The sequence below is a fragment of the Helicoverpa zea genome, chromosome 11 (assembly GCF_022581195.2).
Source record: "Helicoverpa zea isolate HzStark_Cry1AcR chromosome 11, ilHelZeax1.1, whole genome shotgun sequence".
Lineage (NCBI taxonomy): Eukaryota > Metazoa > Arthropoda > Insecta > Lepidoptera > Noctuidae > Helicoverpa > Helicoverpa zea.
This window is the reverse complement of record NC_061462.1, coordinates 397639-412399: the sequence shown is the minus strand read 5'-3', so window position 1 is coordinate 412399 and position 14761 is coordinate 397639. Positions and strand designations below refer to the sequence as shown.

Genomic DNA, 14761 nt, shown 5'->3' with positions numbered 1-14761 from the left:
TTTAGGTAACATCCGAAGCCTCGCGATGCGCCAACTCGTGACCAGAACAAATATGGCAACAACTGCTTAACTCAACTTACATTTTACTCTGCATTGACAACTACTTGATACATTGCTATAACTTACACAGGTATTTATGCACCTTTTTTCCTCAAGTTTTGCAAAATACAACTTGATTTATATGTAGTTGTAAACTTACCTTAAAAGCTGAAGTTTGTTTTTTTAATAACCTGATATGATAAGTCAGTTAAGTAAACATGTCAATTTGTATATTAATTAATTAAATACACATCATATTAAAGGTCTGAGAAATGAATCCGCAAATGGACCTACATGCGCACATACTCATTACGAAATATTAGTGAAGATGAGAGAAACACTGAAGTGGCGTCAAGTAAAACCCTTTTTTAGATATCATCAAACGACCTTTCTATGGCGTCCCAAAAAGGTGTATCAGTCGCCTACAAAACCCATTGGAGTCCTTTCAATAGCCGTACTTTCCAAATCTACTTTCAAACTTTCTAGACAACCCTTTTGCCCGTGTCAAATTTTATTAGATTATTGTGTGCAAAATTTTGTTTTGATACTGAAAGTGCCTGGTTTGTTCTTAATGTTATATGGAAATAAGATAAATAGGCAAGAAAAAAAAATTAAATTTGAAGATAAAAAGATCTAAAAAAAAGGCCATAATAATCTACAGCTTTTTGAAACCGGTCAAAAAACAAAAGAATATTATGTAGGTACTTTAGTCTCTGTTTTCTACTACTCTATAAAAATTTCATCGAACGCAATCCTATACTGTTACGGCACTTAGCGCACGACGCTCGTACCGTATCTAGTTAACATTTCCAATAAATGTAGCTTCCACTATTAGTCGGAAACAAATTAATTACTTTTCAGCTGAAATCATTATTCAATTCCTTGTATTTCTCATTTATATTGTTCTACCTACTGTTTCTTTTACTATCTGGGTTGTGTAAATATTGAATAGCTTAATTAGGAATTTATTGAACGTCATATTTGTTGTCAGTAAGAGACCTAGATCTTGAGTGTCTGTGTCTTAGAAATAAATGTGTTAAATAAGGTTGCTTGAAAGAACTGTATTTTCTTTTTTACCCAACAGCTTCAGAAGGAGGTAGTAGTCTTTTTAGGGTTCCGTAGCCAAAATGGCAAAAACGGAACCCTTATAGTTTCGTCATGTCCGTCTGTCCGTCTGTCCGTCTGTCCGTCTGTCACAGCCGATTTACTCGGAAACTATAAGTACTACAGTGATGAAATTTGATGGGAATATGTGTTGTATGAACCGCTACAAAAATATGACACTAAATAGTAAAAAAAGAATTGGGGGTGGGGCCCCCCATACATGTAACTGAGGGATGAAATTTTTTTTTTCGATGTACATACCCGTGTGGGGTATCAATGGAAAGGTCTTTTAAAATGATATAAAGTTTTCTAAAAAACATTTTTCTTAAAGTGAACGGTTTTTGAGATATCAGCTCTCAAAGTCGTAAAAAGTATGTCCCCCCCCCTCTATTTTTATAACTACGGGGTATAAAATTCTAAAAAAAATAGAGGTGATGCATGCTAATTAACTCTTTCAACGATTTTTGGTTTGATCAAAGTATCTCTTATAGTTTTTGAGATAGGTTGATTTAACTGTAATTTACGGAACCCTTCGTGCACGAGTCCGACTCGCACTTGGCCGGTTTTTTAAGAACTACGCCAACTGTTTGCAATTCAGTCAAATTAGTCGAAATGAAAATTGGTAGAATTCGAATGGTCAGCATGTTTCATCACTAAGTTTATAACTAGTAAAAAACATAATTAAGCCACTAAAGAAACGTAGTCCATTAACTAATATTCCTTTTATTTAAATATTTTCTGAAAGAACTACTACGTTCTATTAACCCGAATCCAATTACTTGAAAAATCCCGACTAGATTTCTTTAGGACGATTACAAAATGCAATGAAAAATAAATTGCTTAAGTAAGAATGATGGCGAATATTTTCAGGCACATTCTTGACAGGGGTCAGTGGTTCAAACGGGTTGATACAACCTTTTATATGTTTACTTAAAGCCATGAAGCATCTTAAATTGTTTTATGAAACTTTTTTTTTTTTTAACTCGCTAATTATGTTATTTTCGTTCTTGAAACTACATAGATAGTACATAATCCTTGAATCCTCAGCTTTTATGCAAATGGAGGTTGCCAGTAATATTTTTATAACAATAATAAAACGCTTTAAAAATTATGAGCTTCGCTACAAAAATGAAACATATTTCATTGAAAGTAGGAGAGATACAATAAAACCAAAAAAATACGTAAAAAATATATATTATTTTTTATATTAGTCTAGCCTTCACTGAAGGTAATCAAATCAATGGTGGACAGCAAGAAGGGGGACGGTCTTGACGACGGTAGCTCCGTGGTGGACGACTGAGCTGGAGTGAGCGACGGCGGAGGGGGCGGTCTTCACGATCAGGGGAGCGGCGTGGACAGTGTGGACCACGGGGGCAGAGTGCACGATGGGGGCGGAGTGGACGATGGGGGCAGAGTGGACGATGGGAGCAGAGTGGACGATGGGAGCAGAGTGGACAATGGGAGCAGAGTGAACGATGGGAGCAGCATGCACAGTCTTAACGACCACAGGGGAAGCAGCGATCACTGGGGTGTGCACGGCATGGACGGTGTGCACGGGTGAGCCATGGTTGACCACCTGGCTGGACTTGGTGATGGTGGTCTTGGAGCCCACGACTGGGACGGTGTGCACCACTGGAGCGGAGTGGACAGCGACTACTGGCTCATGGGCCAGCAGGACTCCGGGAGCGGCGGCGGCGCAGGCCAGGATGGCGGCGAAAGCAACCTGTTAGCAAACAAAATAAAAGTATGAGCACCAATATAACTTTAGGTTGGATCACTAGTGCTGATTGCACAAGGAAAAGCGGTGAATAGATTTTTCCAAATAAACACTGGTAAAGCCAAAACACCCTTATTCACAAAACTTTGACACTTACAAAGGATTTCATGGTTAAAGAGGTAGATGTGTATACGACTGTACTGTCGAGTAATCTAACGAAATACTGACCCACCGGGCCTTATATACCACGCCGCCGAAATCGACAATACGCAATGAACTTGAAACTGTATAAATTATAGAGCTTTGTGGAGGCGGCATTATTGCAAGTAGTAAGCGCTTACGATCAGTTGTACGAGGTAATGCTTTTGTGAATGAAGTAGTTGTAGGACAAAAAAATATTGATTCGGACCTTAAATTGTAAGTATTGTTAATCTTTAACAATATGTCTCTGAAGCTTTAAACGCAAACAATAATGAAAAGCTTGTACATTATTTACTAGTATGCACCATAACAAAGACTTATCTGACAAAGAGGTATAAAAACATCGTTTGAACCATTAATTTGTTTCAATGTTTTTGATTGCCATCTCATCATTAGAAGACTTCGTTTCAATTGTTTCTCCTATACCATCATCATCTACTTCAGTATCATAACATGCCGTATCCACTTTCACCTCCCGCATCTGGCGGCCATCAAACTTGTCGAGATTAATGAATGCATAAACACAAACATTGACGCAGTATTTAGGTTGATGCCAAGTTCATACGTTTTCGACTTATGTAATGGACTACTTGCACTTACAAGCGAGTATTCATGGTTAACATAATTTTATTCTGCTACATGCTCTTTGATGTTTGTGTCGAAATCGTGGTGCCTTATGGTGTGCTTCGTCTATTGTGGTATCACTTTTATTCAGTTCATTATCCAAATATGAAATGTATTGTTGTGAGTTTACTGAGGCAGCTGGATGTTTATTCGTGTCAAGTTTTGCAATTTACTAAACTGCTTCATAAGCCTATATTTTATGGTACTTCTTTAATATTATCTAGGTAGCTCGAAGTTAATAAGTGCATAGCCTGTTTTGTTTATTTATTCGACAGTTTACTTCAAAATCTTTAGATTCATTTTCAAATAGCTTTGTGAGTACATTTTAAGTAAGCCATTTTTGTAAAATAAAAACTTAAATCCCATATTTGGTAAGAATACTAGGACAGCTTCTTAAAATGTTTCACAGATGATATTTTGAGGTCAGCAATACGCTCGAAGCAGATGCGACGGGACATCATTACTTTTATTAATCTCCTCATATTTTTAATTAAAGACCTCTAAATGTGAAATGAAGAAAAATTCATTGGACATTATACATCTACGTGAAGTTATACCATTCATTAATCTAGAGTGTCTTGGAAGTGTTTAATTTTAAAATTATACAGTTCCAATTAATAACATTACAGAGGTGTTAAAATTCAAGTAGTCGTTTATTTGCTGGCTAAATGTCACTGGTTTAAGTTATTATGTCTTGAGTTGGAAGTTAGTGAATGGATGTTAAGCATGAAATGAGACCACCGTGCAATTACAGAACTGATTGAGGATTGCATCGTGAGAACTTATGGTACATCTTGAGAACCTATGGTAATAGGACAACTATTACTTTCAATCCAATAAAACACAAGATATAACTACTGGTCCATTCCCTTCTTGTTAGCCATCAGCGCAAGTCCACAGCCAAACCACCTGAAACGGTGCATCCGTTTGCTTTAATCATCTTTTATAGATGTTATCAGGCCATAGTAGTAGTAATTCCCTTTTAAAGGTAACAAATAAACTAGTTAAAATTTTACTAGTTTAATTAATATAAAAAATTAAATTAGTTTAATTTTTTTTTTAGTTAAAATTTTACAGGACAGATGCTATTACAACATTAACGATTTCTTAAATGATGAATATTAGATTAAAATTTGTTACTGTAAATAGTAAGTTATGAGTGTAGAGTTTACTTTTGAAAATTTAATGTAAGTCTTATTTAATTTTATTCTGTATTCATTAAGTTTTTAAGTTTTTTTTCTATTTAGCATTTTTTGTATTTTAGTTTTGTCGATTTTTATTTTTATTTAGAGTTTGGGTAGAATTTTAACGTAAAAATGTTGAATATTATAAGTTTTTTAATATAATTAAGTTAAATTCTTGTCAATGTCGACTAGTCGTTATCATCAACAAATACTTTGCATGCCGTAAGGCGAAATGTATTGAGACAATATAAATTAATTTATCACCATTATCTGTAACATACATTTTCTGCAAATAAACGATTTCTATTTCTATAACGATCACCAATCCAAAAACAAATCAAACAATCAAATGAGTTGCTTTACCAAAGACGTATAACTAATCTGCGAAATCCTTAGCTAAGAACATGGAATTGAGCAAATACAGTTACAGATTTAGTTTGTACACATCATACAACTTGTGCTAGTAAGAAAAAAAAAGAAAAACATACATGAAATAAAACATTGGATTCACTCGAAGATCGTAAAACCAACAGATCTTATGTTGTCGGACTTGCATTCAAAACTGAAAATGTACCTAATTTATTTCTTTCAATGCACCCTTCAAGAGATACTTTCCCAAATTTCTTGTTTCTCAAGGATTTAAAAGCAACAAAGTCTGAGAGTCCTACTGATATGAGACATAAATCAACATCCAGTCTAGTCTAGACCAATGTTGTTGGATCTTGTAAAATTAATGGCGTGTCTAATTTTTATTTCCTTAGTTTAGATTGGGGATATTTATTACAGCTCCTTGATTAAAGTTAACGGATTTGGTTCAAGTTGTAAGTACTGGCTGCTTAGTGATTTAAGCGATAAATTGTCTCTTGGGTACTACCAGACGAAGTGCTCTCTTTTTCAAAGCTTGTGTTTACTTTTGGGATTTTGTCCGCTCAATCTGAAGTAGCTAAGCAATTAGAGAAGAATGCAGTAAGATTTTTTTTTATCATGTTTTAGGTGTTTTCCGATCAAGTCCTACGGAATAATGAGCAAGCTAAAATATCTGCTTAAGGAAATAATGCTACATACATATGCGCCCTGGACATGGATCTCAAGATCTACTAAACAATCGTGATCATGACCACCAGGTCAATGAGGAAGTTATATCCATGTTTACTTTTCGAAAACAACACCATTGAAACACACAACATCCTTCAAACCATCATTAAACACTTGTATGACTGGTTTCACTATCTTCTAAGGCCTTCTCAAGGCTGATCTAACGTAGAATTATAAATGCAATACAATAATTACTTTTACTGACAGCCGATACGTATGAATATTAAGAAGTATATTTTTTCTGTCTGTACGTACGTCTCAAGGGAGTTTGGTAATCCAAGGCCTCGAGATTTATAATGTGATCGAAAATAATTGCAGGCCAAAATGGAAATTTTGGTGCTAGCGTTCATTATGTGTGCAAAATTAATTGATTGCTAATTATTCATACATGTTTATTTTAATTGTATGCTGATTCATCATGAACAGAAATCTCCACATCTATAACTCAAACCTTATAGCTGAATATTCTATTTGATAACACCTAATATTATTCTTTACCCCTTGGCACACATCCAACAATAAACTCCATTGCGTAAATAAATGTCACTTCCAAAACACTTGAAACCCTCCTATAGTAACTGCTTACTCTCTTCAAAACTACGTTGCAATACCACGTGACTCCAAATAGTATTTCACCACGTTTCCACTAACCTCATAAGTTAAGAGGTCTGATATCATCGTAAACATAATTCTTGATAACCCAAAATGTTGACCATTGCTCATTTATGGAACTTTTATGTACTCACAGTGCTTTTGAACACATCAAATAAATTGCATTTAAGATCATCAACAATTTGAGAGTCACCCATATCTGCACGTCTATTGGCATTCTTAAGATATTTTATAAGATAGCCGTTCTTGGCTGGTTTTTAAATATTTCCATCTTTGGAGACAACAATTTGGTCTTAAAGAACCTTAAAATTTTTGCTCTGCGCACAAAAAATTAATTTGTCCCAATACAGGGTTGTCTTTATTATTTTCAGACAAATTGGGGTAAGACGCCATGTCCAAGCCATTAAACGTTTTATACTTGCCTATGGTATAAGACAGTGACACCATAAACTCGCTTGCATCTTCGCAATGATGAAATTTTAAAGTGTGTCGCGATTCATCGCGTCTTAAGATAATCTACAGTATATTAATCACTGTGTAATTGACACTATGGAGACGATTGTCCAACTAAAGGCTAGTTAAGAAGGTCCAGTTTACACGAAATTGTTTAAGGATCTGACCCATGATACGTTATCGGTTTCGATAGTAGGAACTTTTGGCAATTTGCCTTAACTCGCAAGTCGAAGTAAATTTTATATTAACCTCCCGAGAGTCATGACCATCGTATTAGAATTCGAAATTCTCAATTTTTTTTTCTGTCCCTGATTACCAGATTGAAAATATCTGTCTTGACCTTTATTTATTAGACTAATCAACGTATATTAATGCATAGTCTAAGTAATACTACAGGTGAGACTTCTGCATCTTAGAACTCAGTGGCGCCACGTGCCTTTGCGCGTTTCGTAACACTTCTCTGAATGTCAAGTTCATGCACGTTTTTAAGATAACTTTACAACATTTTGATGTATTGTTTAATTTTTTAAGGATTTTCAAGGTACTTTGGACGGTCCTTCTTTCGAATGGAAATTATTCAATTTGGTAGCTTAACTTTTCTAACAAGACCCATTTATCTTTTTAATTGCACACGTCTCTCCATTCTAAGCTCACGAAACCTCTTTTATTACACCACGAAAAAGATAAGCAACATTGATACTATCTTTCTTTCATTCCTTATCAAGGGGACAAATCACATCGACGTTAACAGCCCAATAGGCATCTAGTTCCCCCATACCATTACTTCTTACGAGCTTGTCAACATTCGATATCAGATCTATGTTGCTATTCTCTTCAAATGTTCGCAATATAACCTTGGTAAGATCAGACAATAATTTGATACTATTTAGTAATACTGTGACATGCGATTGGACAATTAGCTAGGTTAGAAATGTACCAAGATTGGTTGGGTAACTGTAATCATAGTTATGTTGCATCAAAATTGCAATTGTTTGTATGATTAATGATAACGCAGTTGGCTAAATTGATGATGTGAAATTGAATGTAGTTGAAATTTGTGCTATTGATATTAGCATTGATATAATTTACAGAATCAAGATAAGATAAATTAATTGAAAGATGATTGCGGCACACAATAAAATTACGATGTAAGGCATGAAGCTAAAATTGACGATAAAAGTAAGAGATAGTAGTAACTAAGCAGTAAAAGGGATGCTCTTCAAGTCGCTGTAACCGTATTCCGCTTCAACAACTGTCGAAAAAAACATTAGCATAAACAATTTTATTTAGGCTTAGGAATCTTCTTTGAGACATAAAATATCTAACTAAATACGATCTTGCGAAACGTATAAACTGCTCCATCTATACTAAACCCTGTCATTACAGACGAATGACTCATCAATAAATTGTGAACTCGCAAATATTTTGAGCAAAGTTCAGTGCACTCTAGTCTTCCTTAGTAAGTGCTAATTTGTTTTAATCACTTAATGTATGTCGTTATATCCCTGTTTGAATATCATGACTTATTGCTAAGGAATAAGAAGTGGAATCTGTCTAGTTTTCTTTACTTTTAGTCTGATTAGTGAGAAAACTTTTGGACTATCAATCACGCTGTGTATGGTAATTGGGATATTTGCTTATTCAATTTTGTTTGTCAGGCAAAAGTAAATCAAGTTTTGTTTCTCTATAACAGTTTAATGGGTTCTCCTTTAATTATGAAGTATTAATTCGCTTTCGTTGTTTTGATACACTTACTTACGTTTTGTATTACTTTCCAACTTTTGGTATTTTCCTCATAGATCGTAGGTCAAGTTTCTCATTAAGGTTTTCGTTAAAGTCTTATAATTATGTTTGACCTTGAATTATAAGTTTAGCGTTTTTATTTTACCCTCTTTTTTCTAATAAAATAAATTATGATAAAAGCTACTGTCTATTTATACCATTATCTTTAATATTCCAAAACTTATTTATTAGCTTTTCAAAGTCATTTTTAACTTTGCAGATTTATTCGAAAGTTTTGTATGGCTTTGTTTAGTTTTCGGTCTATATTCTGACGTTACTGCATCAAATTAGGTATAATGACCTACCTTGATGCCTTACATTGTTACATTTCGCACATGACTTTAGTAATTAACCTTTATTAAAATTAAGATATTCAGCCTACAGATCATTGTTAAAACCTTAATAAAATAAAAAGGAAACAAACTGCTTTACATTAATAAAAACATTTATTCACAAAACAACAACAAAAACACTTAATGATGAACAGCAACCAACGCTGACTTCACAACTGGCACAGTTTCATGAACGGTGGAACTGTGGTGAGTCACAGCTGAGTCTCCAGTCTTGAGGGTCACCAGAGGCGAGGAGTGGTATACCACGGGAGTATGAGCCACGGAGACTACGGGAGCATGAACTACATGAGTACCTCCGTGGTTCACAACCTGGTTACTCTTGGTGATGGTGGTCTTCGGATAATGGTAGACCTCATGAACAGGCATGACGTAAGAATGAACTGGATGCACGTAGCTACCTCCATGGCTCACAACATGATCAGCTTTGGTGATGGTGGTCTTCGCGTGGACGACTGGGATGGAGTGGATGGCAGTGACTGGGTGGAGGACGTGGGTGCTGCCGTGGTCGACTACTTGGCTGCTCTGGGTGTAGGTAGACTTGGTGAGGGGCACGGAGTGGATGACGTGGGTTGGCTCGCTGAGGAGGTAGGCAGGAGCGGCAGCCCCGCATGCCAGGATGGCGCTGATGATGATCTAAAAAGATTTAAGAAGTTTCATTTAGTTTTGCACGTTTAAAGAGCAAATATGTATGATGATTTTAATTTATGCATTCTTATTGATAAAAACTGTAACATCTTCTTTTTAGACACGAATAGATATTATTTCGATTTTGAGTGACTTTATTAATGTCATGTACTGTGAAATCCTGCGCATAAATTATAAACCGCCGTTTTGCTCATCATTGACCCTATTTATAAATTCCGAAGCTTTCTCTTGCAACTTACAATATTTTGCATTGTCGAAGTCTCACTTGCAACTGATGGTGGTTGCCAAAAGAGCTACCCTTTTATACCGAACATGAATAATTATTGATTGGCCCAGATTGCGACAATTATTCGCGTACTTGTATTTTTGGTCTTATTTCGCGAAGGAGGGATGTTGCGACAGAGTATTCATACAGATCTGTCAGGCCGAGATTAGCAATTTCATTTGTGTAGTTGAGATTTGAAGACTTGTCGGTTATAATTCATTAAACAGTAGATATTTGTTAGATAAGGTTTTATGGTGACATGGGTTGTAATTTGTTTCATGTAATATGTCTGTTAAACGATCTGGTTAAGTAAAGCACTATACTTATTGCATTAAACCGTTGGACGTTACTTGATCTATTACTAGAGAGTCCCAAAATTAAATTAGATTATTCTAAATCATAACTAACACAATTTTATTAAAGAAACAAAAATTCCATCACATCGTAAACTATCTACATATATCACGTATTTTAGAACTACGTTTCCCTTTGACCTTTTAAGTCACCTAAAAAATTGGTGACATTTTGGATGCATCATATTTTATGAAAGTACCAAATCATATGAACAAGCTTTTTAGTAAGCTCTAAATGGGTTTAACCTAGACATATGGTACCTGAGTTTATTGGAGTTGTTGAACGTTTTATTAGAAAAAATGTAAACCGTATATTTGCTGGTTTTCCTATGAAATGATAATATTGTGATAAAACTTGTAATAGTTCTTCTCTATACAATAAATTGAGTAAAATAAAACCTAATTCCTTCATACATAGATGCTTTCAAGTTTTTTTTAAGAAAAAAATATGGAAATTCTTATAAGATATACACTATTATTTATGAGACAGCAAATCAGTAAGAAAATCAACGTACAAAGGTGTGATTTCTCTTATGAAAATATAATGCAATGATACAAAACATATCGACATATGAAACTATTGTTTTCCAGTAATTTTCTATAGTGTTCAGGTGAAGGACTGACCCTCGTCAAACCCATGGTTTGTCCCGGGAGTACTGTTGACACTTCTTCATATTTGGAGGTGGCAAGAACTAATGAATTATATGTGCCGTTGTTAGATAGTGTATGTTTGATAAAAAATATGGAAAAGTCTTGTTACGGGTATCTTATTTTATGTATTGAAACATTAATAAGTTTATAAACTAAGAGTACTAATTGATATCTTTGTTTTTCAATGATCAACGCAAAAGAAAACTTCTCAAAATGAAAATACGAGTAAGAATAAGCTTTATCACAACAGTATTAACCTAACCGATAATCTAGAAGTTCACCTCCATACTCATAAGTGCGACACTATAGAAAAAAACTAAACAGCCATAGAGAAAGCCTTAAAACTGAATGCGGAAGAAAAAGACAGTAACTGATTGGTCCATTAAACATAAAATGTGACATAGTACTAAACATTTGAACAACTGTAACGCCACAGCGGTCATTTTCACCATCAGGAGTAGTCTTGAGATGGGAAATGGACCCATATGGCCTAATATCCGACTTTGAGAAATGGACTTCCTAGATACAATGTTTACGCCTAGCTGCTATTTTAGAACTAGCATCTAGGTCTATTATTTGTTTTTTCCGTATACATTATTTTTGTTCCAGTGTTTATTATGCGCTATTTATTGAGTACTAGATATGTATTGTAAATCTAAGTTTATGTACTTCCTTAGTATAGATTGGACATTGAGAAAACCTGAACTTTATAGTCTGAAATTGCCAACCTTACTTGAGCCAGTGTGATGATTGATGCTCATTGCTTCTCTGTATGAGAAGAGGGCTTTGCCCTGTAGTATTGTTATAAAAGGCTGATGATCATGACGATCAATTGCATAGTCTTTACGATATTAGTCGATACTCAATAAAATGTTGTACACAATAACCTACAATTCATATTCCTTTTTTAATGCCTCTAGGTTAACTTTGCGCCATTATTGAAACTCTATTGAAATCAAAAGATTTAATTACACTCCTTAAGAAAGACATGTTATTAAATGACGCCATACTCATAGTTTGCAAAACATTCAATCAGATATCAACTGATAACTCATAGCTTTATAAGGAAGTGATTACAATAGTAAGAGGTGGGGTGAATGACCTTCGCCTGATTGCAGGCTCTGTTCAATAGATTGAAGATTATCCTAAGAGGTTATTGTTTTGCAATGATTTGTAGGGCCAAAGGGTCGATGGAATTTTATTCGTTGATTAATTTTATTGAATAGGAGATTTACCTTTCGTATTTGAGATACATTGATATTTTAAAATCGATATGTTTTTTTCGTAACCTTTTTTTACGTTTTGAAGTTTCGAGTCAAGAGTGCAAAGTTTGTGTAATCAGTTTGATTTTGATACTTATGGGTACATTGCACAAGGAAGGTTTATTAAGCAATGAACTCGAAACTAATACCTTACATTTCAATATAAGTATCAATTGAACGGCTTGCAAAAACGAAACACATGTCATTGTCAATTAATATTGGTCTATATGTTCACTGTTCTGTGCTGACAGACGGAACGACAAATTAACTAATAACTAATGCACATTTCCTTTGATATGCCTACAAAAACCACTTTATGCAAACAAGTCTTATAAACACAATAATAGTCAATCTAAAATCAACTTTGTGCTGAGGAGCCTAAGGTGCAATTTCAATTGAAAAGGTCTAGATTCTTAAGATTATAAACTTTATTTCCAAGTTTAAGTTATGGTATAGATGTTATCGAAATATTGCTTAATTCCAAGCCTACTGATTTATGGAAACATAAATCATTTCTTTTTCTGCGAACTTTAACTTTATAGGAGCAATAAGTTTTAAATATTGTGGCCTGTTGTTTAATTAAAAGTATATTGAAATAAAATGCCTTTAGTTTATTTATTGGGCAAATATTGCTGTTACGTAAACAAAATTATTGCGGTAGGTCGTTGGTTTAATATACCTGTAACCCCATACTTTTCACAATTGAAAGAATAGGTCAAAAATGTTCATCAAATAATCCAAGTAATATTTACTATAGGAAGTTTTTTTTTTTAAATTAATATTGTCACAAAAATAAAATTGCCAATCTACCTTGAGCACGCCCATGTCTTCTTAATACAAGAATAACTTTAATCAAACAGTGTGATATTAAAAGACCATAATTAATAAGAACCGTTGCATAACCAGGCCTTGGATGCTGATCATAATCTTGGAAGACAGGCCTCCCGCATAGTGTGCAATCAATTACCTAGTCTTAGGAAGATAATAGATAGATCTTGATAGTTAGATTGTTGGACAATAGGCATTAGTACCGGTGACGTCCTTCAATAGGTTCTATTACCTCATCTGTGATGTCTGTGGAATATTTTCTTCTTTTTAACGTATTTTTTCTTAAAACCTTAACAGCTAGTTACTTTGAAAAATGGAACGCAAAAGTTCATAGTAAATAGTTGTAATAGGAAAAGAGACGTTTATACCCGTCGGTACTTCGTAGAGAACGGTCGTGTCTAATCGCTAAAGAATTGTCTACTGTTTACCCACAATGGTGCTAAAAAAGTGTTCAATGTGTCAGAAGAATATTACAAAAACTAAACCAGGTCTTGTTTGCAGTAGATGTGATAAGTCCGTCCATGCTGATGTAGCCTGTGTTAAGCTATCTATCAAGCAGCTCAATACACTCCGTAGCTCCCCTGGTATTGAATGGAGCTGCGAGGACTGCTTGAAGAACCTTTCCCGCAGGACATCCTTCCTAATCCCAGATGACGATGAATGTGATGAGGAATCCGGAGCCGAAGGAAACCTGCAGCCCATCAACATGAGGAAGTTGGTTACGGAAATCTCCCGAGAGTTGAAAAACACCTTTAAGGATGAATTCAGAGCCCTCGAGACATCCATGGAGTTTCTAAGTGACCAGTTTACCACTATCGAGCAAGCCATCAAAATGCAGAATAATGTTATTAGAGATTTAGAAAATAAAAATCGAGATCTCGTCAATAAAAATAAAAATTTAGAACTGAGGGTACTTGCGTTGGAACAGGGTATGAACAATTTCGAACAAAAAAGTCTCTCATCCTCCCTGGAAGTAGCTGGCTTGCCAGAAATCCCACCGAATGAAATTCCTAAAATGCTCGAAACCATAGCCCTGAAACTGGATACGAACCCAAATGATGTACATTCAGCAAAACGGCAGCGCGGGTCCAAAGACAAGCCTGGTCCGATCATCGTCGAGATGAAAACACCGGCCGCACGAGCCCAATGGATTAGAGCCAGCAAAGAAAAAAACCTTACTGTTGGAACGCTTATACCTGAAGCCCAATCAAAGAATGGAGAAACTCGTGTATATGTAAGAGAAGCTCTAACAAAACACCTTAAAACACTATTGTACGCTACTAAAAGTCAACTAGGCAAGTCTTTTCAATTCATATGGTGTAAAGACGGAAAAGTATGTGCCAGAAAAAACGACACTAGCAAAATCTATTATATACGATACACCGAAGACATTAATCGCCTACAAAAGCTAAATGACGACATCGAACCTCAATAAACGTTTGTAGTAGGTACTTCTAAATTTACTTTTTATCACTGCATAATATATCTAAAATGTCTAACCATATTAATGAAATCACTAATTGTACAACGACAGACACGTTCTTAAAACTATTACCTAATAATTGCCACATAAGTATCTCATGTTTACATATC

General features: G+C 34.9%; 2 protein-coding genes across 2 annotated transcripts in view; one reads left to right on the top strand and one right to left on the bottom strand.

Moving 5' to 3' along the window:
• Window positions 1-14761, top strand: part of LOC124634601 (neuropeptide SIFamide receptor) — a 130079-nt gene that overhangs the window by 100777 nt on the left and 14541 nt on the right. The window lies entirely within an intron of this gene.
• LOC124634602 (A-kinase anchor protein 14) lies at window positions 2240-3068 on the bottom strand. Its single transcript, XM_047170243.1, has 2 exons — window positions 3018-3068; window positions 2240-2866 (listed from the first exon to the last, which is right to left on the bottom strand). Exons 1-2 carry the CDS (start codon window positions 3027-3029, stop codon window positions 2381-2383), a joined length of 498 nt encoding a protein of 165 aa, XP_047026199.1. The 5' UTR covers window positions 3030-3068; the 3' UTR covers window positions 2240-2380.